The sequence below is a fragment of the Heterodontus francisci genome, chromosome 13 (assembly GCF_036365525.1).
Source record: "Heterodontus francisci isolate sHetFra1 chromosome 13, sHetFra1.hap1, whole genome shotgun sequence".
Taxonomy (NCBI): Eukaryota; Metazoa; Chordata; class Chondrichthyes; order Heterodontiformes; family Heterodontidae; genus Heterodontus; species Heterodontus francisci.
Genome location: NC_090383.1, coordinates 23,273,541 through 23,298,741, shown reverse-complemented (window position 1 = coordinate 23,298,741; position 25,201 = coordinate 23,273,541). Strand labels below are relative to the sequence as shown.

Below are 25,201 nucleotides of genomic sequence, written 5' to 3'. Positions count from 1 at the left end.
AATGAAATTACTGTTGCGCATGCTTTATGCTCTGCAGTATAGGCCAATGAATCACTTAGTACCCACCTCAGCTGTAGGAGTCAGGATGATGTAACTGCCCCTATCTCATGATGGTTCAATGCTGCTCTCAGGGAAAACATGAATGATGTGAGGGTGCTGGAAAAAGAAGCACATTTCTTTTGGACTATGAACATAAAGCAGGCCATTTAGCCCAGCTGTTCCCTGCTCGTGGTTATGCTACTCGTGTGTCTTCCTATCCATTCCCATTTAATCCTGCCTACTACTATCAGCATCATCTTCCATTTCTTTCACTCTTATCTACCTTTGCCTTAAAGCAACACTGAGGATGGAGAATGGTGTGGCTGCACTCCCACCTCACCAGTTGTGTGGAGCAAGAGCATTCACATTTGTGCTACCACTGGACACGGCATGCTTGTTTCTTTTAGTGCTCAGTCTCTTCTTGCTGAATGTTCCCCAAGTGCTTGACCCCTTTGGACGCCTTCTCTGCTTGACAGGCAGCAGCTGGCAATTGCGGAGTCTCACAAGGCTCTGCAGGGTTGTTTCAAGGGCGGATGGGGAAACATGTGGCTGTGTGTCCACGTGCACTGCTTGGATGGGTGCAGGAACAGGTGACTGTGTAACTGAACAGCAAGGAGAGGGTACCGCAGGTGGGGGAAGTGGAGCTTTGAACAGGCAGGCGTATGTATGGTCCATCAGATCATTAGGCCAGGGGGTGAACCGCTCAGGATCCATGGATTGTGGCACGCAACTGATGTCCAGCGCGTGGCCACCTCCATCCGAAGGTGCTTCCGGGCAATTGTTGGGCAAATTAATTGGCTCCATCTCATCAGCCAGTCCTTGTGTTCATGGCGCATGCACAGAAAAAGGCACTCCCCTTCCGCTCCGCTGCTCCCCCCCCGACCTCCCTTCCTTCCCTCCCTCCCCTCCTTTCCCCCCTCCCCCCGACCTCCCTCCCGACCTCCCTTCCCCCCCCACCGTTCCTCCCTCCCTCCCTTCCTTCCCCCCCGTCCCTCCCTTCACCCCCAAGTCCCTCCCTCCCCCCCACCTTCCTTCCTTCTTCCCCCCCTTCCCTCCTCCCTTCCTCCCCCCTTCCCCCCCTTCTCTCCTCCCTTCCCCCCCTCCCACCTCCCTTCCCCTCCCTCCTCCCTTCCCCCCTCCCTTCCCCCTTCCCTTCTCCCTTCCCCCCCTCCCTTCCCTTCCCCCTTCCCTCCTCCCTTCCCCCCCCTCCCTTCCCTCCTCCCTTCCCCCCTCCCTTCCCTCCTCCCTTCCCTCCTCCCTTCCCCCCTCCCTTCCCCCCCCTCCCCTTCCCTCCTCCCTTCCCCCCTACCTTCCCTCCTCCCTTCCCCCCTCCCCCTTCCTTCCCCCCCCTTCCCTCTCCCCTTCCCCTCCCTTCCCTCCCTCCCCCCCCCCACCCCTCCCCTCCCTTGAAATGTATTTTCAGAGCAACTTACCTTGGAACAATCTCCTCTGTCTAATAAAAATGAAGCAAATGTCCAAAATGACTAAATAATTGAGATAAAATGTCCGACGAAACCTCTCCTCCTTCCATTTTCAAAAACTCGCGCCGAAGCTTTCGGAAGATTGACGCACATGCGCACACGGTCTCGGGCCATCTGCGCATGCACTGCGGTCCGGATTGCCAGGACCAGTCTGCGCATGCGCAAAGGCCAACCTGGCGTGTTCCCCGAGGAAGGTGACGTTACGCGATGACGTCGTCTGCGCATGCGCAAACTGGTCCTGGCAATCCGGACCGCAGCGCATGCGCAGATGGCCCGAGACCATGTGCCCATGTGCGCACCGCGGCGCATTCTGATGACGTAGCGTTGTCATCAATCACTTTGTTTCCCCATAGCCCTGCAAATTTTTTCTCCAAATAATTATCCAGTTCTCTTTTGAAAGCCTCAATTGAATCTGCCTCCATCACACTCTCAGGCAGTCCATTCCAGATCCTAACCACTCGCTGCATAAAAAAGTTTTTTTCTCATGTTTAATTTACTACTGTCCCGATCCCATGACTACTGCTGCCACTCTGAGGCTACACCTGCCAACACCTCAGATCCAGTACTGTCTTGTGACCAAGCATCCTCCTGGCAAAAAACAGACATATGGACAAATCAAATTCAGTCCACAATCAAGGAGAACACTGCTTGTGAAGGCATGTTAATGGAGTTAAGATACAGATCACAGAATCACAGAATAATACAGTGCAGAAGAGGCCCTTCGGCCCATCGAATCTGCACCGATACATTAAAACACCTGACCTGTCTACCTATTCCCATTTGCCAGCACTTGGCCCATAGCCTTGAATGTTATGACGTGCCAAGTGCTCATCCAGGTACTTTTTAAAGGATGTGAGGCTACCTGCCTCTACCACCCTCTCAGGCAGGGCATTCCAGACCATCACCAACTGCTGGGTAAAAAAGTTCTTCCTCAAATCCCCCTTAAACCTCCCGCCCCTCACCTTAAAGTTGTGACCACTCGTAACTGACCCTTCAACTAAGGGGAACAGCTGCTCCCTATCCATCCTGTCCATGCCCCTCATAATCTTGCACACCTCGATCAGGTCACCCCTCAGTCTTCTCTGCTCCAGTGAAAACAACCCAAGCCTAACCAACCTCTCTTCATAGCTTAAATGTTCCATCCCAGGCAACATCCTGGTGAATTGCCTCTGCACCCCCTCCAGTGCAATCACATCCTTCCTATAATGTGGCGACCAGAATTGCACACAGTACTCCAGCTGTGGCCTTACCAAAGTTCTGTACAACTCCAACATGACCTCCCTGCTTTTGTAATCTATGCCTCGATTGATAAAGGCAAGTGTCCCATATGCCTTTTTCACCACCCTATTAACCTGCCCTTCTGCCTTCAGAAATCTATGGACAAACATGCCTAGGTCACTTTGTTCCTCAGAACTTCCCAGTGTCAGGCCCTTCATTGAATACTTCCGTGTCACATTACTCCTTCCAAAGTGTATCACCTCACACTTTTCAGCATTAAATTCCATCTGCCACTTTTCTGCCCATTGGACCATCCCGTCTATATCTTCCTGTAACCTAAGGCACTCCACCTCACTGTTAACCACTCGGCCTATCTTTGTGTCATCCGCGAACTTACTGATCCTACCCCCCACATATATAAATGACAAACAATAGGGGACCCAGCACAGATCCCTGTGGTACGCCACTGGACACTGGCTTCCAGTCACTAAAACAGCCGTCTGACATCACTTTCTGTCTCCTACAGCTAAGCCAATTTTGAATCCACCTTATCAAGTTACCTTGTATCCCATGTGCATTTGCTTTCTTGATATGTCTCCCATGTGGGACCTTGTCAAAGGCTTTGCTGAAATCCATGTAAACTACATCAACTGCACTACCCTCATCTACACACCTGGTCACATGCTCAAAAAAAATTCAATCACATTTGTTAGGCATAACCTCCCTCTGACAAAGCCATGAGCCACTATTCCTAATCAAATTTTGCCTCTCCAAGTGGTGACAGATTCTCTCCTTCAGAATTTTCTCCAATAGTTTCCCTACCACTGACGTGAGACTCACTGATCTGTAGTCCCCAGACTTATCTCTACAACCTTTCTTAAATAGTGGGACCACATTAGCTGTTCTCCACTCCTCTGGCACCTCCCCCGTGGCCAGAGAGGAATTAAAAATTAGGGTCAGAGCCCCTGCAATCTCCACCCTCGCCTCCCACAGCATCCTGGGACACAAATCGTCCAGACCTGGAGATTTGTCCACTTTTAAGCCTTCCAAAACCTCCAATACCTTGTCATTCCCTATGACAATTTGCTCAAGAACCTCACAGTCTCTCTGAATTCCATATATACATCCTCATTCTCTTGGGTGAAGACAGTTGTGAAGTATTCATTCAACACCCTACCAATGTCCTCTGTCTCCACCCACAAATTTCCCCCTTGGTCCCTAATCCTACTCTTTCCCTGGTTATCCTCTTCCCATTGATATACTTACAGAATATCTTGGGATTTTCCCTACTTTTACCAGCCAGAGCTTTCTTATATCCCCTGTTTGCTCTCCTAATTGCTTTCTTAAGCTCCATCCTACACTTTCTGTACTCCACTAATGCTTCCATTGATTTGCTCTCCTTGTATTTGCTAAAAGCCTCTCTTTTCCTTCTCATCATACCCTGAATGTTTCTGGTCATCCATGGTTCTCTGGGCTTGTTGCTCCTACCTATCATGATATAACTGAATAGCAGAACAGGCCTGTGGTGCTGAATGGTCTTCTCCTGTTGCTATGTCCCTCTGAGATTGCAATCTACAGGCCAGTGGTTGCAGTTTCAGACAAGACTTTTGTAAATTGTTTAACACCAGCATATTTTACAAAAGAATCATACAGCACAGGAGGTCATTCAGCCCATCAAGCACATTGCCACTCTTTGAAAGAGCTCTTCAATTAGTCCCACTCCCCTGCCCTTAGCCCCATGTCCTGTGACATTTTTCTTTTTAAGTATATATCCATTTCCCTTTTGAAAGTTAGCACTGAATCTGATTTGACCAGCTTCTCATTAATCATTCTTCATTAGTTCTGACATGACTACTTCAAGGCAATTAGTTTTCACAAGCAACAATACTAGGTACATTATATATACAACCTATCAAAATATATTTGTCAAAGGTGTATTGCAATCACATTGAAACATGTCATTGCATTAGTTGCATATTTTATCATTATGATCATTACCCAAAGGGTTTCAAAACATATTTTTCATTGGTATAAGAAGAGTGAATCTTGCTCCAAGTGAATGAAACATTACCAATCAGGTATTAAACATTTTAAGAACAAAACAAACAATTTTCATTTATGTAGTGCTGTTAACACAGGAAAACTATAAAAATTATAGAAAAAAAATTGACATCCAACCAATGAAAGAAACATTAGGCCACGTGTCCAAAAGCGTGATCAAAACAACAGGCTCGACGGAGTGCACTGAAAGAGGAGAGAGATCGATACAGAGAGGTTTGAAGAGTGAATTCCACTGCTCAGGGCTGTGGCAGCTTTATGTACAGCCGCCAGTGGTGGGACGAAGGGAGTGGGAGATAGACAAAAGGTTAGAATTGGAGGAGGGCGAAGGAGGGTTGTAGGGCTGGAAAGGGTTACAGAGATTTCGGATATATAGAACTTTCTTAACAATTGCTGTGATATTTGTTAAAGTGACACGTTAAACACCCAATTTCTTCCCAATCCCATTCCTCTCACCAAGCTCCAGCACGTGGGCATACGACGCGCGACGTCTGAAAAGGCGGTAGTTGACGGCGCGGAGCATGTGCCGGCCGTTGGCCGGTCACGTGGCCTCACGAGGTGGCGGAGACGGCTGCGATTGTTGGGCCGCGTCCGTTAGGCGGGAAGTACGAGCCAGGCGCGAGCGGGGAGAACAAGCAGCACCGTTACCCGGCCAGGACCTCTGGTCACGTGGTGAGTCCTACCGCCCTTGGCCTGACCGGTACCCTCCCTCCCCTCCGCCTAAACCCCAACGGGAGACCGGCAATCGCGACGACGGAGGGCCCGAGCCATCCGGGTACCCAAGATCCCTGAGGGTGTCACAAGGCGAGGGGGATGAAGGGTTAGTAACGGGATATGAGAAGAAAGGGGAGGCGATAAAAAAGGATGGGAAAGGGGGAGAACAAGGGGATGGGGTGAGGAAAGTGGAGGGGAAGCAGATGAGGGAGAAGGTTGAAGGCGAGGAGGAGTGGGGCAGTGGGAAAGGGAAAAGGGATGGGTGGGCATTGAGGGAGAGTATGTGGGGGTAATGTGAAATAGAGGATCAAAAGGTAGGGAAGGGGATGAGAGGAAGGTTGAGGAAGGAGGTGAAGAGGGAGGGAGGCAAGGAACAGCCATGGGTGGTAAATTTTGATAGATTTGTTGTTCCTTGTTTAGAAACCCATTCCCACAGAAAGTGATAACTTATTCATAAATTCTGATAAATCAAATTGGTAAAGGGAGCTCAGGTGATGGATTCATTTAGTGTTTTCGGTACAGTTTCTTGGAGCAGCATCTTCTAGAGCCAACTAGAGAGCAAGCTATACTAAATCTGGTACTGTGCAAGCAGACAGGATTAATTAATGACCTCACAGTGAAGGCGCCCCTAGGTAGCAGTGATCATAATATGATCGAATTTCACATTTGGTTTGCGGGAGAGAAGAGTGAATCTAAGACCACTGTTTTAAACTTAAATAAGGGCGAGTATGTGGGCATGAAGGCAGAGCTGGCTAAAGTAAACTAGCAGATTAGGTTAAGGGATAGGTCAGTAGAGATGCAGTGGCAGACATTTAAGGAGATATTTCAGAATACTCAGAAAAGATACATTCCAGTGAGAAAGAAAGACTCTTAGGGAAGGACACTGCATATGTGGCTAACTAAGGAAGTTGAAGAGGGTATCACATTGAAAGAAAAGGCATATAATTCTGCAAAGATGAGTGGCAGGGCAGAAGATTGGGCAGAGTATAAAGAAAACCAGGAATGACTGAACGGTTAATAAGGAGGGAGAAATTAGAGAGAGAGAGAGCTAGCTAGAAATAGAAAAAGAGATAGCAAGATTTCTACAGTTATGTAAAAAGGAAAAGAGAAGTAAAATGAACGTTGATCCTCCAGAGAGTGAGTCTGGGGAATTAATAACAGACAATAAGGAGATAGCGGATGAATTGAACAGATATTTTGCATCTTTCTTCACTATAGAGGATACAAATAACATCCCAGAAATAATTGGACTCATATTTGTTAAAGTTCAGGAGGTGAAAAGGAGGGAGGAACTTAAAACGATTACAATCACCATGGGAAGGGTACTGAAAAAATTATTGGAACTAAAAGCTGACTAGTCCCCAGCTCCTGGTGGACTTCATTCTGGGGTCTTAAAAGAAGTGGCTGCTAAGCTAATAGATGCATTGATTTAATTTTCCAAAAATCCCTAGATTCTGGAAAGGTCCCATCAGACTGGAAAACAGCAAATGTGACTTCTCTATTCAAGAAAGGAGGAGACAGAAAGCAGGAAACTACAGGCCAGCTAGCTTAACATCTATCATAGGGAAAATGCTTGAATCTATTATTAAGGAGATAATAGCAGGGCACTTGGAAAATCTCAATGTAATCAGGCAGAGTCAACATGGTTTTATGAAAGAGAAATCATGTTTGACCAATTTGTTGGAGTTCTTTGAGGAAGTAACAAACAACGTGGATAAAGGGGAACCTGTGAATGTGTTATACTTAGATTTCCTGAAGGCATTTGACAAGGTACCACAACAAAGGTTACTAAGCAATATAAGAGCTCATGGCGTTGGTAACATATTAGCATGGATAGGATTGGTTAGCTCATAGGAAAGAGAGAGTTGGCATAAATGGGTACTTTTCGGGTTGGCAGTATGTGACGAGTGGACTGCCACAGGGATCAGTGCTGGGATCTCAATTATTTACAATTTATATCAATGACTTGGATGAAGGGATTGAATGTATGGTTGCTAAATTTGCTGATGACACAAAGATAGGTAGAAAAATAAGTTGTGAAGAGGACATAAGAGGCTAGATTTTACCAGCACCGCCCCCCACCCTCCCTGCCTCCCTTGATGTCAGGGGTTGTGGCGTGGGGGCCCAGAAAATATTTCTGGAAGAGGCCCGCCACAGAAGGCTTTTCCCCATTTTACTGGCAGTGGCAAGGCCTCGGGGCAACCCTCCCACCCCCCCCACGACCACACAGCGATGGAGCCTTAATTTAAATACTGAAATAAATGTTAATGCATGCATAAACACTTACCTTGTCCCAATGGCCATCCCACGCCAACATTCTGGGTGGTGGCCGGAACACTCACGCCTTTGGATCTCCATTCAGAGTGGGGAGGAGTGCATTTTTCAGGCGGGGGAGTGGAGTGGGGAAAGCTCTTCCGATTGTTGGGGGTGATGGTGGGAAGGAGTTGAGGGTTAAAGTTAATAAAAGCAAAAAACTGCAGATGCTGGAAATATGAAATAAAAACAAAAAATTCTGAAAATACTCAGCAGGTCTGGCAGCATCTGTGGAGAGAGAAACAGAGTTAACGTTTCAGGTCAGTGACCTTTCATCTGAAAGGTTAACTCTGCTTCTCTCTCCCCAGATGCTGCCAGACTTGCTGAGTATTTCCAGCATATTTTGTTTTTATTAAAGTAATAAAGTTCAGAGGGGAAAGATCGGGATCGGAATAAAAGTTTTTTTGGGGGGAAGGGCAATTAATGAATTAATTAGTCATTGGGGGTGTGGGAGAGGGGATTGAAAATGTTAATAAATGTATAACTTTATTTTTGAACATTCTGTGATTTAAAAAATTTAAATGTAACTGAAGGGCTTGACGCTCTTTAAAAATGGCGTCGGCACCTGCGCAGTGCCACCAGATGCTGTTGCTAGGGACGGAGCGCCCGCCCCCGATGACAGAGGGGGCGGGCGCTCCACCCCTCCATGCTAATGAACCGCCATGCAGAATATCGTGGCACATGTCTCACGCGTGTGTCCTGCGTTTTTGAAGCTCGCCGCCGACCACGACAGCGAGCTATTAAAATTCAGCCCAAGGAGTCTGCAAAGGGATAGGTTAAGTGAGTGGGCAAAAACTTAGAAAATGGAGTGTAATGTGGGAAAATGTGAACTTATCCAATCTGGCAGGAAGAATAGTAAAGCAGCATATTATTTCAATGGAAAGAGATTGCAGAATTCTGAGATACAGAGGGATCTGGGTGTCCTGGTACATGAATCACAAAAGGTTGGTATTCAGATACAGCAAGTGATTAGGAAGGCAATGTTGTCGTTTATTGCAAGGGAGATGTTTTGCTACAGTTGTATAGGGTATTGGTGAGACCACATCTGGAGTATTGTGTACAGTTTTGGTCTCCTTAGCTTTGGAGGAGCCTCAGCCAGTGCCCTTATCCAATAGGTACGAGGTTCTTGCTCCCGATGTGGACGAAGGCACAGGCTGCAGGGAGGTGACCACAGCACTATGGTTCAGAGTGCCATTCAACCGGGGCCGGGGGTGGCGGGGGAATAGCACAGTTAGGGAAATAGATACTGTTCTCTGCTGCAAAGACAGGGAGTCCTGAAGGCTGTGTTACCTATCTGGTGCCAAGGTTAAGGACATCTCTTCTGGGCTGGAGAGAAACTTGGACTGGGAGGGGAAGGATTCTGTTGTCGTGGTCCACGTAGGTACCAAGGACATAGGTAGGACGAGGAAAGAGGTTCTGCTGAGGCACTATGAGCAGCTCGGGGATAAATTAAAAAGCAGAACCACAAAGGTAATAATCTCCGGATTACTACCTGAGCCACGTGAAAATTGGCATAGGGTAAATAAGATTGGAGAGGTAAACGTGTCGCTCAAAGATTGGCGTGGGAGAAAAGGGTTCTGATTCATGGGACACTGGCACCAGTACTGGGGAAGGAGAGAGCTGTTCCGTTGGGACGGACTTCATTTGAACCATGCTGGGACCAGTGTCCTGGCAAATCGTATAACTAGGGTTGTAGATAGAACTTTAAACTAATTAGTGGGGGGGGGGGGGGGGCGAGGGTTCAATTGAAGGGAAGTTTTAAAAAATCAAAAAGAAATGAGAGAGCAGAGGTGCAGGGTAGTGAAGAGGCGAACGGTAATCAAAGTGTGACAGGAAGGTGCAGAAAATATAAGCAGAAGAGTGCAGCAGAAATTGCGGCACAGTGGCGCAGTGGTTAGCACCGCAGGCTCACAGCTCCAGTGACCCGGGTTCAGTTCTGGGTACTGCCTATGCGGAGTTTGCAAGTTCTCCCTGTGACCGCGTGGGTTTCCGCCGGGTGCTCCGGTTTCCTCCCACAGCCAAAGAGTTGCAGGTTGATAGGTAAATTGGCCATTGTAAATTGCCCCTAGTGTAGGTAGGTGGTAGGAGAATGGTGGGGATGTGGTAGGGAATATGGGATTAATGTAGGATTAGTATAAATGGGTGGTTGTTGGTCGGCACAGACTCGGTGGGCCGAAGGGCCTGTTTCAGTGCTGTATCTCTAAATAAATAAATGAGTAATAATGGCAAAAAGTCAAAGCTTAAGGCTCTTTATCTGAATGCACGCAGCATTTGCAACAAGATAGATGAGTTGATGGCACAAATAGAAATTAATGAGTATGACTTGATAGCTATTACAAAGACGTGGTTGCAGGATGACCAAGACTGGGAACTCAATATTCAAGGGTATTCAATGTTCTGGAAAAAAAGGAAAAGGAGGTGGGGTAGCTTTGTTAATAAAGGAAAGTATCAGTGCGGTGGTGAATAGTGATGTCGGTGCAATAGATTGTGATGTGGAATCAGTTTAGGTGGAAATAATGAATAGCAAGGGGAAGAGGTCACGGGTGAGAGTCGTCTATAGGCCCCCGAAGACTTGCCTCATTGTAGGACAAAGTATAAATCGGGAAATAACGGAGGTGTGTAAAAAGGGCGCTATAATGGGTGATTTTAATCTACATATTGACTAGACAAATCAGGTTGGCAGAGGTAACATGGAAGGCGAATTTGTAGAGTGCATCAGGGATTGTTATTTCGAGCAATACGTTGCAGAACCTACCCGGGAACAGGCTATTTTAGATCTAGTAATGTGTAATGAGGTAGGATTAATAAGAGATATCGTAGTTAAGGATCCTCGAGGGGTAGCGATCGCAACATGGTAGAATTTCAAATTCAGTTTGAGGGCGAGCAACGCGGGTCTCAAACCTGTGTCCTCAACTTAAGCAAAGACAATTACAGAGGTATGAAGAATGAGTTGTCTAAAGCAGGCTGGGAAAATAGACTAAGGGGAAGGTCAGTGGATGAGCAGTGGCAGACATTTACGCAGATATTTAAAAACGCTCAGCAAACATTTATCTCGGTCAAAAAGAAGGACTCGATGAGAAGAATGAGCCACCCGAGGTTAACAAAGGCAGTCAAGGAGAGTATCCAATCAAAAACTAAAGTATACAAAGTGGCAAAAACTAGTGGTAGGCCAAAGGATTGGGAATTTTTTTAGGAACCAGCAACGGATGACTAAAAGCTAATAAAGAGGGAGAAAATTGATTATGAAAGTGGATTGGCAAGAAATATAAAAACAAACAGCAAGAGCTTCTACGGTATATAAAAAGAAAGAGAGTAGCTAAAGTGAGCGTGGGACCCTTGGGGGATGCGACTGGAGAATTGATAACACAGGGAAATGGCAGATAATTTAAATCAATATTTTGCATTGGTCTTCACGGTGGAGGACACTATAAACATCCCATAGATATCAGATAAGCAAGGAGCTACTGGGAGGAAAGATCTTGTAACAGTCTCTATCATGAGGGACAAAGTATTTGACAAACTAATGGGACTAAAGGCAGACAAGTCGCCAGGACCTGATGGCCCACATCACAGGGTTTTAAAGGAAGTGGCTGCAGAGATAGTGGAGGCATTGGTTGAAATATTCCAGAACTAACTGGATTCCGGGAGGGTCCCAGTGGACTGGAAAACCGCTGATGTGATGCCCCTGTTCAACAAGGGAGGGAGACAAAAAGCAGGAAACTATAGGCCAGTCAGCCTAACGTCGGTCGTTGGGAAAATGCTAGAGTCCATTATTAAGGAAGAAACAGCAGGACATTTAGAAAAGCTTAAAGCAATCAAACAGAGTCAACATGGTTTTGTGAAAGGGAAATCATGTTTGACAAATTTGCTGGAGTTCTTTGAGGATATAACAAGCAGAGTTGATAAAGGGGAACCAGTAGATGTAGTATATTTGGATTTCCAGAAGGCATTTGATAAGGTGCCACATAAAAGATTATTGCACAAGATAGGAGCTTGCAGTATTAGGGGTAATGTATTAGCATGGATTGAGGATTGGTTAACTCACAGAAGACAGAGAGTCGGGATTAATGGATCTTTTTCAGATTGGAAAGACGTAACTAGTGGAGTGCCACAAGGATCAGTCTTAGGGCCTCTATTTACTATCTATATGAATGACTTGGAGGAGGGGGCAGTGTGTAATATATCCAAATTTGCTGACTATACAAAAATAGGTGGGAGGGCATGTTGTGATGAAGACATAAGAATCTGCAAGAGGATACAGATAGATTAAGTGGGCAAAAACTTGGCAGACGGAGTTTAATGTAGGAAAGTGTGAAGTCATGCACTTTGGTAGGAAGAATCAAAAGGCAGTCTATTATTTAAATGGAGAGAGACTCCAAAAAAGTGTAGCACAGAGAGATCTGGGTGTTCTGATGCATGAAACACAAAAAGTTAGCATGCAGGTGCAGCAAGTAATTAAGAAGGCAAATGAAATGTTGGCATTTATTGCTAGGGGGTTGGAGTTTAAAAATAGGGACGTCTTGTTACAACTGTACAGGGTGTTGGTGAGGCCGCACCTGGAATACTGTGTACAGTTTTAGTCCCCAGTATTTAAGAAAGGATATCCTGGCATTGGAGGCAGTTCAAAAGAGATTCACTAGGCTGATTCTGGGATGAAGGGGTTGACTTATCAAGAACGGCTAAACAGGTAGGCCTTTATTCATTAGAGTTTTGAAGAATGAGGGGTGATCTTATTGAAACGTACAAGATTCTGAGGGGGCTTGACAGGGTGGATGTTGAGAAGATGTTTCCACAAGTGGGGGAATCTCGAACTAGGGGACATAGTTACAGAATAAGGGGACACTCATTTAAAACTGAGATGCGAAGGAATTTCTTGTCTCAGAGGGTAGTGAACGTCTGGAATTCTCTACCCCAGAGAGTTGTGTCGGCTAGATAACTGAAATATTTAAAGAGGAGGTAGATAGATATTTGAAATATCAGGGTTTGAAGGCTATGAAGAGCTGGCATGAAAGAGGAGTTGAAGTCTGGGGCAGATCAACCATAATCTGACTGTATGGCGGGGCAGGTTGAGGGGCTGAATGGCCTACTCCTGCTCCTATTTCTTATGTTCTTAGGTTATTTAAGAAAGGATATTAATGCATTAGAGGCAGTTCAGAGAAGGTTCACTCGACTGATACTTGGGTTGTGGGGGGTGGGGTTTTTCCTTATAAAGAAAGGTTGGACAGTTGGGTCTGTATCCATTGGAGTTTAGAAGAATGGGAGGTGATCTTATTTAAGCATATTAGATACTGCGGGGGCTTAACAGATTGGATGCTGAAAGGATGTTTCCCCTTGTGAGAGAGAGTAGAAATTTAAACTAGTTTAAAAATAAGACGGTGATGAGGCGAAATTTTTCTGAGTTTGTGAGTCTTTGGAACTCTCTTCCCCAGAGAGCGGTGGAGGCAGGATCATTGAATATTTTTAAGGCAGAGGTAGATAAATTCTTGACTAACAAGGGAGTCAAAGGGTATCGGGGGTAGGAGGCAAAGTGAGTTGAGGCCACAATCAGATCAGCAATGATCGTATTAAATGGCGGAGCAGGCTCGAAGAGGCTGAATGGCCTGCTCCTACTCCTAATTCATATGTCGTAGAACCAAGCTTAACCCGGCTAGGCTCTGTTTAACCTATCATCCGGTGCAGTTAGGTAATTGGGCAAACCATGTTAATTAATCTATTGAACACAAGGGCTGTGAATCAAAGGCTTGCTGAAACTAGGCAGTGGGAAGTGAATGCTGGCACAGTGGAAATCTTAGATGACCCATCTGTTCTAATTGTTATTGTCACTATCAACGGTAGTTGTTCTTGGGCTTATTATTACTGACTGTTCCAAATTTGGGTCTGCTGTTGGCATCTTCTTTGGCTCCATGGTGTCAGTCACTGCCATAGCAGTCTGAGCCTCTGTTATGGGAGTTGACTCATACTGTCTATATTCAGTTGTACAATGGAATAATCCTGTGGTGTAACTCTTGCGATCCAAAACTACATAAGAATTATTTAGATGAGCACTTGAAACACCAGAGCATACAAGGCTACGGGCCAAATGCTGGAAAATGGGATTAGAATAGTTTGGTGCTCTGATGGCTCTATGACATTCAAGTCATTCTTCAATCACTTTGAAAGCAGAATGAGTAAACAATTGGTGAGGTAAGGGCAGCTGAATTTCATAATGCTGCTTTGTTTCACTGCAAATGAACATACACAGTAATAGTTAAGATCAGATTTTACAATTCATCCTACATAATGACGGCCCCAAATCCAGTGGCCCTCTCAGCTTGACTTTCTGTATCAGTATGAAAGTGAATTTATTGACTGGCCCTCTTTGAGATGGCATTGGTGACCATCTTGATGCAGCAAAGAGCTGCAGACTGGGAGATCATACACACATCTCCAGTGGATCCCTGGAATGATCTTGAGGCATAGAAATTCAACACCATGGTGACCTTCAGCACCAATAGCATTGGGTTCCCATGGGGCTCGGCTCGGCCTCTATCAGGGCACACAGCTCTGACTGGCCCTGTGGAGAGGTGGAGTCTTCAGCGACATTGCTGCTCTGATGTTTGAAGCTGGCTGAGCCTTGGACGGTAGACCCTCATTGGTGGGTATCCTCTTCTGTGTACATGAGGCTAGTTTCATGCCTTTCTGCACCCTCCTCCTGCATGTGTTCCTCCCCCCAGCTCCAAGGCTCAATCTTCTGGTGACCCTCAGGTTGTTGTTGTGCCACTCCTTGTGGCCACTGCTCTCTGCCTCTCTGATGCTCCTCCTCACTGGAGATCCTGAAGTCTGAGTTAATGAGGCCCATGGCAGGTAGCTGCACTCAGGTCTCAGGGCCTCTCACCATTTCCTCCTGCTTTATTCACACAAGTGCCACTTCAGAGATGACAATGTAGCACTATGGCCCCAATGTTCTGGCAAGTTTGTCCCTGCTCCCGACTGCCAGTGTCCACACTGTTCCATCCTCCTTACCAAGCCAGGCTAGCGTTCACAATGGCTGTACCTGGAGGCAGCACTGACTTCCCACTAACTCACTGCCTCTTTATACCTGGTGAGGCTCTGAAGCCCTGTAGTTCCTGTGCACTCTTTCGAAAATTTGAAAACCCTGGTAAAATTGCAGTTAATTGCCTGTTTCACCGGCTTAATTACCTTCCTGTCACGTTTGAACGCGAGGTCCTCCCATTATGCTGGCCACTCTTCAGAATATCCAGTTGTGACGTAAAGACGTTGGGCTTCTGTGTTGACACTTTTTGTTTGGCACGACATTCTGACTCCTCCCGTCTCCCAGCCCGTCACTATAAGGCTGGGAAAATTCAGCCCAACATTTCAGAGCAATACATTGGGGCAACCTTTCATCCAAACTGGAAAAAGTTAGTGTTTGAACAGGTTTTAAGCAAGCACAGAGGCAGGGAAAGTGGGGAGGAAAGGAAAGAGCAAAAGGGATGGCTTATGATAGGGTTGAAGGCAGGAGAGCATAAATTACAAATGGGGTGATGTTATAAGGCAAAAAGGGGGTGATAATGGGACAACTAAAGAAACCCTCGACTTCTCTGTCTCCATTTCTGGGGATAGGCTATCGACCAATATCCACTATAAGGCCACCGATTCCCACAGTTACCTCGACTACACTTCCTGATACTTTGCTTCCTGTAAGGACTCTAATCCATTCTCACTTTCTTCATCTCCATCGCATCTGTTCTGCTGATGCAGCATTCTATACTTCCGATATGTCTTCCTTTTTCCTCAGTTGAGGATTCTACCCCACAACATGGTTGACAGAGGCCTTGACCATTTACATTCCATTTCCAACATTGCCCTCGTCCCTTCTCCCCCCTCCAAGAACCACAATAGGTTTCCCCTTGTCCTCACCTTCCACTCCACCAGACTCCACATTCAATGTATCATCTTCCACCACCTCCAGCATGATGCCACCACTAAAGGCATCTTTTCCTCCCTTCCCTTTCAGTTGGAAGCAGGGACATACTTGCCAGCATTTTGAAGGGATCAATCCCTCTGTGACATCCTGGTCCACCCCCCCCCCCCCCCCCCCCCACCAAAATCACCTCCAACAGCCCTTCCCCCCGGCACATTCCCATGTAAATGCTTGAGATGCAACACCTTCCTTTTATCTCCTTCCTTCTCTGTCCAAAGCCCCAAACACTCCTTCCAGGTGAAACAGCAATTTACTTGTACTTCTTTCAATTTAGTATGCTGTAATTGCCGCTCACAATATGATCTCTGAGACTTTGGGGGGACCAATAAGAGATAGGATGACCACTTTATGAAACACCTCCATTCAGTCCACAAGGGTGATCCTGAGTTTTCATTTTAATTGTCTGCTCCGCTCCCACTCTAACAACCCGCCCCTCCCCCCACTCCGCCCCGCACCCCATCCTTGTCCTCCTACACTGTTCCAATGAAGCTCAACATAAACTTGAAGAACAGCATTTCATCTTTCGATTCGGCACTTTACAACCTTCCGGACTCAACATTGAGTTCAACAATTTCAGATCATAACCTCTGGCCACTTTTCTTTTTGGACAGCAACTATTAGTGATGATTTTACTATTATTTACATCTCCTCTAGACATATATTTTGTTTCTTTACTTGTCTGATTACCATCCCCTTATGCCTTGCACCATCATTCCTTTTTTCATTTAATCTCTACTGCTTTTGACTCTACCGTGTACCTTCCCTTTTGTTTTTTTTCCCTGCCGTCCTCCCTTTCCCTGCTTCTGCATTTGCTTAAAACCTGTTACATGGCTATCTTTTTCCAGTTCTCATGAAACGTCATTGATCTTGAAACAATAACTCTGTTTTTCTCTCTCCACAAATGCTGCCAGACCTGCTGATATTTCCAAGATTTCCTATTTTTATTTCTGATTTCCAGCATCAGCAGTATTTTGCTTTTTTTTAACCATGATGGTTCTAAGGCTGAGGGATCACAATTACTTGGATAGACTGGAGAAGCTGGATGTTCTTCTTAGAGCAGAGAAGGCTGAGGAGATTTTATAGAGCTGTCTCAAATCATGAAGGGTTTTGATAGAGTAAATTAAGAGAAACTGTTTTGCATGGCTGAAAGGTCACTAACCAGAGGATTTAAGGTGATTGGCAAAAGAACCAAAGGCGACACAAAAACTTTTTTTATGCAATGGGTGGTTAGCCTTGATTTGGTGCTTAATTCCTGGAGTGGGACTTAAACCCATAACCTTCTAACTCAGAGACAAGAGTGCTACCAACTGAACCATAGGAGAATCTAGTAAATTTCCTTGCCAACTTTAATAAACAAGTAGGAGACAATTATTTCCTGTAATGCAATAGAATTTAACTAATGCACACATCCCTGATGAACCTCAATGGTATCCTCCTTTAGGAAATTTCCAAGATACTGAAAAGACTGTAGCTTACCCAAATTTACCAGCTCCATCAGAATCTGTTCCAAAGGGTCAGCAACCTTCTGGGAAAATTAAATATTACATGTCATCTTACCTGACTATCTGCCTATATATTTTATAGACATGCCCACGAGTCCAACTATGTCAGTCTCCATTTCAAACATGTTACCAAATCTACTCCATCCAATCCTTACATAATTTTACAAACTTTATCATATCCCACGAGCCTACATTTGTCTAATGCAAATAACCCTAACCCTCTAAATGTATCCTTGTAACTGAGAGACACGAGCTGCTCCTCTGCACTCATGGTAAAGCCTCAATATTCATCACCAGAGGTGAGGAATAGAACTGGGTAAAATACATCAAGTGATGACAAGCTAAAGTTTTACGTAACCCAAGTGTAGTGATAATTTTGTTTTCCTATGGTCATCTCCCATGGTTGTGAACCTTTGGTAAATAGTTAGTGACTAAATTGTTTCCCCGTGACATTACTTATAATGGGCATCCATTAATGAAATAAATATACCTTGAGTTTCTTGACTCTATGTGCACAAGACATTAAATTACATTTGCCATTTACAAGCCCATTTACAACTTATCTAAATCAGTAATACAAAAGCAAAGTACTGCAGATGCTAGAAATCTGAAATAAAAACATTAAAAAGCTGGAAATACTCAGCAGGTCAGGCAGCACCTGTAGAGAGAGAAAAACAGAGTTATGTTTCAGGTTGATAACCTTTCATCAGAAAAGTTAGAAATGTAATAGATTTCAAGTGAGTGACGGGGAAAGGTTGGAAAAAGAATAAGGTCTATGATAGGGTGGAAGACAGGAGAAATTAAATCACAAAAGGATTGGTGGTGCAAGGCCAAAGGGAATGGTAATGGGACAAGTAAAGAAACAAAAAATGTGTCTAGAGGAGGTGTGAATGGTAGAATGATGAACAACTACCGCGTAAAAGCGAAAAAAAAAGAAAAATAAGATGAAAACCAAATTCTGGAAAGAAAACGGAAACAAAATGAGGGCAGAGGCTACGGTCTGAAATTGTTGAACTCAGTGTTGCGTACAGAAGGCTGTAAAGTGCCTAATCAAAAGATGAGATGCTGTTCCATGAGCTTGCCATGAGCTTTATTGGAACACTGCAGGAGGCTGAGGACAGAGAAGTCTGCTTGACAGCAAGGTGGAGAATTAAAAAGGCAGGCGAACGGAAGTTTGGAGTCATGCTTGCAGATTGAACGGAGTTGTTCTCAAAGCGATCACCCAATCCACATTTGGTCTCCCCACTGTAGAGGAGACTGCATTGTGAGCAGCGAATACAGTATACTAAATTGAAAAAAGTACATATAAATTGCTGTTTCACCTGGAAGGAGTATTTGGGCCCTTGGACAGTGAGGAGGGAAGAGGTAAAAGGGTCGGTGTTGCATCTCCTGTGCTTACATGGAAAGGGGAGTAGGTGTTGGGGTTGATTGAAGAGTAGACCAGTATCGTGGAGGGAATGGTCCTTTCGGAATGCTGAAAGGGGAGGGGAAGATGTGTTCGGTGCTGGTGTCATGCTGGAAGTGGCGGAAATGACAGAAGATGATCCGTTGAGTACGGAGGCTGGTGAGTGGATGAAAGGGTAAAAGCAAAAGTGCGGGAAATGCAACAGACACGGTCAAGGCCCTGTCAATCACGGTGAGGGGAAATTCTTGGTTGAGGATAAAGGAAGACATGTCCGAAGCGCTGGTATGCAAGGTTGCATCATCAGAACAGATACGATAGAGGCAGAGATAGTGGTTAAATGGAATGGAGTCCTTCCAGGAAGCAGGCTGTGGTGAAGTGTAGTTGAGGTAGCTGTGGGAGTCAGTGGACTTATAGTGAATGTTGGTTGATAGCCTGTCTGCAGAAATGGACACAGAGAAGTTGAGGAAGGGAAGAGTCGGAAATGGACAATGTGAAGGTGAGAGAAGGGTGGAAATTGGAAGCAAAATTGATGGCATTTTCCAGTTCGGGTGAGAGCAGGAAATGGCACCAATACAGTCATCAATGCATTGGAAGAAGAGGTGAGGGAAGGGGCCTGAGTAGACCAGGAACAAGGAATGTTCTACATATCCAACACAAAGGCAAGCATTTCTAGGATTCATGTGGGTACCCATATCAACTCCGCAGTACTTTGCTTTTGAGTCAGAGGGTTGTAGTTTTAAATTTAAGAATCATATTTGCTAGGACTAAGCAGTATATAATGGAGTTTTATTTGACTGAATGCAACTATGAAATATTGCGGATGCTTGAAATCAAAAATAAAAACAGAAAATGCTAGAAATACTCAGCCGATAAGGCAGCGTCTGTGGAGAGAGAAACATTTAATGTTTCAGGTTAATAACCTTTCGTCATAACTGGAAAAAATCAGAGATGTAACAAGTTTTATGCAAGTAGAGGTAGGAGAAGGGGGGAAGAAAAGAAAGGATGACCTGTGATAATGTGGAAGGCAAGAAAGATTAAATGACAAAAGGAATGATGGGGCAAGGCAAATAGATAGTAATGGGACAACTAAAGAAACAAAATATGGGTCTAGAGGAGGTGTAAATGGGAATAGCAGAATCATCACCAACAGCTCCCGTCCAAATTAAACGGGGCAGAGTTTATGATTTAAAATTGGTGAACGCAATGTTGAGTTTGGAAGGCTGTAAAGTGCCTAATCAAAAGATGAGTTGCTGTTCCCCGCGCTTATGTTGAGCTCCATTGGAATTGTGTAGAAGGCCAAGGACATGCTAACTCAGTTTCTGTCTCCATAGATGCTGCCTGACATGCTATTTCCCCCATTATCTGTATTTATTTGCCTATGCCTTGCTAATAATGTACAGGCAAGGAAGAAATATTTTTTTTTAAATTGCTTAATGGGGAGGCCTAAATTGGGGTAGGGAAGGAATACTTTTTATTTAAAGTAATTCCCCAATTTGTAGAAAAAATACATACCCTTAAATCCGATTTGGTGTTTTTGCAAAATATCAGTTTTCTGCATGAAGCTCCTCGAGTTGGATCTCTCTACCTGTTAGGCCACTTCAGTGCATCTTCCTAGAAAACGACAGGAGCAATAATTTTGTAATTGCCCAAATGATTCTTTGGTGCTGTGGAACCCTAGAGAACCACACTAGAGGCTTGGGATACAGAATTCCTAATCTGCAACATTTCCTGGATCCTGTTGCCTTAAGCCAGTTAATGTCATTTGTATGGAGCTGTTTTTGAATGCACAGGGAGAATTGATCCTGCCTATAATCAGGAGATTGTGGAGGCCTATGCATTGAGTAGCTGCTTGGGCAAGATCTTAGATGGTACTTGGGGACGTAAATAGACTCCTAGCACAGAAAGAGGCCATTTGACCCAACAGGCCTATTATGGTGTTTATACTTCACACTAGCCTCCTCCCACCCTACTTCATATCATCCTGTCGACATGACCTATTCCTGCTCCCCTCATGTACCTATCTTGCTTTCCTTTAAATGCATTCATGTTATTCAACTCAAGCAAGCCTTGTGGTCGCAAATTCCACATTCTCATCACTCTGACTAAAGAGGTATTTATCATGAATATTGAATTTATTAGTGACTATCTTATATTTATGGCTCCTTGTTTTGGACTCCTCCACAAGTGGCAACATCGCTTCTACATCTACTCTATTGAACCCTATCATAATTTTGATGACCTCTTTCAAAAAACGAGCCTCAGCCTTTTTAATCTTTCATGATTAGCATGACCTCTCAGTTATGGTATTATCCTTGTAATTTTTTTGCACCTTCTCCAGTGCCTATATAACCTTTTTTATAATATGGAAACCAAAACTGTGCACAGTACTCCCAAGTGTGATACCACCACAAAATGTACAGCGAATGAATCAGCATCTGAACAAGTAACATTTGATGATCAACTTTTTATGAGAACTGGTACAGTCTGGCTGAAGAAGCCTGTTACCTGAAATCCTTTAAACTTTCAATGGACTATCATACCCATTAGCAGCCTCTGAACACTGGTTTTAACTCCATGTGGAGCATAGGCCAGATGGGCTGAATAACTTGTTTCTGTGCTGTACATTCATTGTATGAAGAATGGGTTTTCAATCTTTAAAAGTGAAGGGTTATAATGAAATCCGTTTTATTTGGGATGAATTAGTATAAATGGGTGGTTGTTGGTCGGCACAGACTCGGTGGGCCGAAGGGCCTGTTTCAGTGCTGTATCTCTGTATCACAGTGGCGCAGGGGTTAGCACCGCAGCCTCACAGCTCCAGTGACCCGGGTTCAATTCTGGGTACTGCCTGTGTGGAGTTTGCAAGTTCTCCCTGTGTCTGCGTGGGTTTCCTCCGGGTGCTCCGGTTTCTTCCCACAGCCAAAAGACTTGCAGGTTGATAGGTAAATTGGCCATTATAAATTGCCCCTAGTATAGGTAGGTGGTAGGGAAATATATAGGGACAGGTGAGGATGTGGTAGGAATATGGGATTAGTGTAGGATTAGTATAAATGGGTGGTTAATGGTCGGCACAGACTCGGTGGGCCGAAGAGCCTGTTTCAGTGCTGTATCTCTAAATCTAAAAATAAAATCTAAAAATACATAGCTTGTTTCTACATAATCCATCTATAATTTTCCAGTTTATAGAATGATCTGAACAGTGAAGATGCAGAAACTCATTTTGCAGTTCAAAACTTCTACATCGCCCACATAATCAAGTACTATTGCTTACTGTTATCAACAGATTTAACAGCTCTGTACAATGATTTCGACGTCACACAAGCACAGGAATTTTGTTTCCGAACCAATGGGGAACAAGTCAGTTTCTGCCCTGGCTGGTATTGGAACAACACTTGGTAAGAAACTGGAAGAGCAAGGCTTTGATAAGGTAACACATTTTGATGGAAGGAGGCCAAATACTCCTTGGAATAAATTACTAAATTGGGTGGAGGAATAGAGTCTCTCTTGCTTAAAACCTGTTGCATCTCACTTTTTTCCAGTTCTGAGGAAAGGTCACTGACCTGAAATGTTAACTGTTTCTCTCTCCACAGATGCAGGCTGGTCTGTTGAGTATTTCCAATGTTTATATTTCAAATTTATGGCAACTGCAGAATTATTCTTTTGTACTAGTATTTAATTCATTGCCACTTCTTTTCCAAGAATGCCCACCTTCAAGAGGTTTGATCTTCTGTCTGACATGATTTGCATTTGTCTCTTTTACCCCGCTCGCCGCCTTTGCTTTCTGTTTCTCTTCTCATGTTTAATCAGGTATCTACTAAAACTCAATTTCACACTCACATCTCCTTCTTCACCAACTGTCTTTGGCTCCAGCATATTCTACGTAGATTCCAACTGAAATTTCACCCTTCGTGTTTCAGGTTCACCCATGATTACAGTTATCTGCATGATGTTCAGCATTCCTCAAACCACTGTTCTTGCCACCTCCTGAGATCTACGCTCAAAGCTATTGCTGCCAATCTTGGTCTCTCGCTTTAGCAGCAACTGACTTGCACTCTTTGAGTTGCATTGATCTGCAGTTCCATTTCATCCTTCACCTCATCCACTTTTTTAACTAAAAGCTTTTTCTTTCTTTCAGGTATCAAGGATTGCAAGCTTCAACAACTCTAGGACACAATGCACCTTCAGATCCTTCTTTCACTTTCCTCTGATTCCACCCCTCCTAATTTAATTCCTTGTCCTGTTATCACTATCTGCCTTGAATGATCAGACTTCAGCAAAAGCCTCAACTTCATCCCCTTACGCTCCCACCTCAATGAATTCCAAGCTCAGCATGATGCTGAACTCTTCTTCCTTCACCTCCATGCCCACTTCTTTGGCCAAGTGTCTTACCCCTGCCCCGCACCCCCGACACAGTGGACTGTTTTTCCTGTCATCGAAATTCTCCTTCCACCTGGAACCCTCCCACTGGCCTCTTACTCTCCCTAGATCTTTTCCTTGAGAACTGTCGGTATGATATGGCCATCTCAATTCGTTAAATCTGCTGACAAGGTCAGGGGTGTTGTTTGGCAAATAGACCTCTATCTTGCAGAGGCTGACCATCATCTCCAACCTCCTTCAGAGGAATACCTCACCACCAAATATTAAGCCATAATTTCTCATACCATCACTGACCTTATCCCATCTAGAGATGATCCCCGCCCGAACAGCCTCCAATGTAATAGTTCCCCAACCCTGCAAAGCCTGTTTTTATTTTCTTCACAAGATCCACAAATAAGACAGACCTGGTACCCCCATCATTTCAGCCTGCTCTTTTCCCACAGAACCTATTTCTTCCTATCTTAACCTTATTTTGCTCTCTTTGTCCAGTCTCTTCCAACCTACATCTGTGACTCTTACGCCATCATCCACACTTCAAAGGTTTCCAGGTTTCTGGGCTATAACCATCTCCACTTCACTATAGACATCTAGTCCCTTTAAATCCCATCCCAAACCAGGACAACCTGCGGGCCCTCCACTTTTTTCTTAACAGAGGACCACCCAATCCTCATCTGTCACCACCTTCCTCCATGCGGCTACAACTTGCTCTTAATTTCTCCTTTGAATCCTCTCACTTACTCCAAATAAAAGGTGTTGTTATAGGAATCCGTATTGGCTCTGACTATGCTGCCATTTTTTAGATACATGAAACATTCCTTGTTCTAATCCTACTCAGGGCCCCTCCCTCACCTCTTTTTCTGGTATATTGATGACTGTATCTGTACAGCTTCCTGGTCTCAACCCGAACTGGAAATTTCAAATTTCCACCCCTCTCTCCCTGGTCCATCTCTGACTCTTCATTTTTTCAACCTCTCTATAATTTCTTTGGATAGGCTGTCAACCAATGTCTACTATACTAAAAGCTCACTGATTTCCATAGCTCCCTGTGAGGATTCTATTCCGTGCTCCCAGTTTCTTTGTCTCCATCGCATCTGTTCTGAAAATTCCACCTTCCACACCTTCAGATATGCCTTCCTTTTTCCTTAACCGAGAATTCCCCTCCATCATGGTTGGCAGGACCCTCAACCATGTCTGTCCCATTTCCCGCACTTATGCCCTCACACCTTCCCCATCCAGCCAGGACCGCAATATGGTTCCCCTTGTTCTCACCTTCCAACCTACATTCAACAGATCATTCACCACCATTTCCGCCACCATCAGTGATACCACCAACATCTTCCATATCATCCCCTCTCCTCCTCTTTCAGCATTTGGAAGAGACGGTTCCCTCCACTTGACCCACTCTTCAATCATCCTCAGCACCTGCACCCTTTCCCATGCAAGCACGGGAGATAGAACACCTTCCCTTTCACCTCCTCCTTTCCCACTGTCCAGAGCCCCGAACACTACTTCTAGGTGAAACAGCAATTTACTTGTACTTCTTTCAGTTTAGTATACTGTATTCACTGGTCATGTTGTAGTCTCCTCTGCACTGGATAGAGCAAACACAGATTGGGTGATCATTTTGTTCAAGACATCCATAAAGTCTGCTAGCATGTCCCTCAGCTTGCACTTTAATTCTCCATCCCACTCTGACCTCTCCTTGGCTTCCTGAAGTGTTCCAATAACAAAAACAGCGTATTTATATGACATTGTTAATGTAGTAAACCTTTCGAGGCACTTCGCTGGAGCATTATCAAACAATATTTGACACCAAGCTATATAAGCAATATTAGGACAGATGATCAAAAACTTGGTCAAAAAGGTATGTTGTAAGGAGCATCTTAAAGGAAGGGAGAGAAGCGGAGAGGTTTAGGGAGGAAATTAGGTGAATGCACAGCTGCCAATAGTAGAGCGATTTAAAATGGGGGATGCGCAAGAGGCTAGCATTGGAGGTGCACACAAATTTCGGAGGGTTGTAGGCTGGAGGAGGTTACAGAGATGAGGGGGGGTGGGGGGGGAAGCGAGGTCATGGTGGGATTTGAAAGCAAGGATAAGAATTTTAAATTTGAGGCCTTGTCGGACCTGGAGTCAA

The 25,201-nt window shown here is 44.8% G+C and overlaps 1 protein-coding gene across 1 annotated transcript in view; it reads left to right on the top strand.

Moving 5' to 3' along the window:
• Positions 1-5,403: 5,403 nt before the first annotated feature.
• Positions 5,404-25,201, top strand: part of LOC137376765 (barrier-to-autointegration factor-like) — a 32,039-nt gene continuing 12,241 nt past the window's right edge. The window contains exons 1-2 of the mRNA XM_068045762.1: positions 5,404-5,468; positions 21,974-22,117. Of these exons, the coding sequence (XP_067901863.1) occupies positions 21,992-22,117 (126 nt within the window). The 5' untranslated portion in view covers positions 5,404-5,468; positions 21,974-21,991. The remainder of the gene's footprint in view (positions 5,469-21,973; positions 22,118-25,201) is intronic.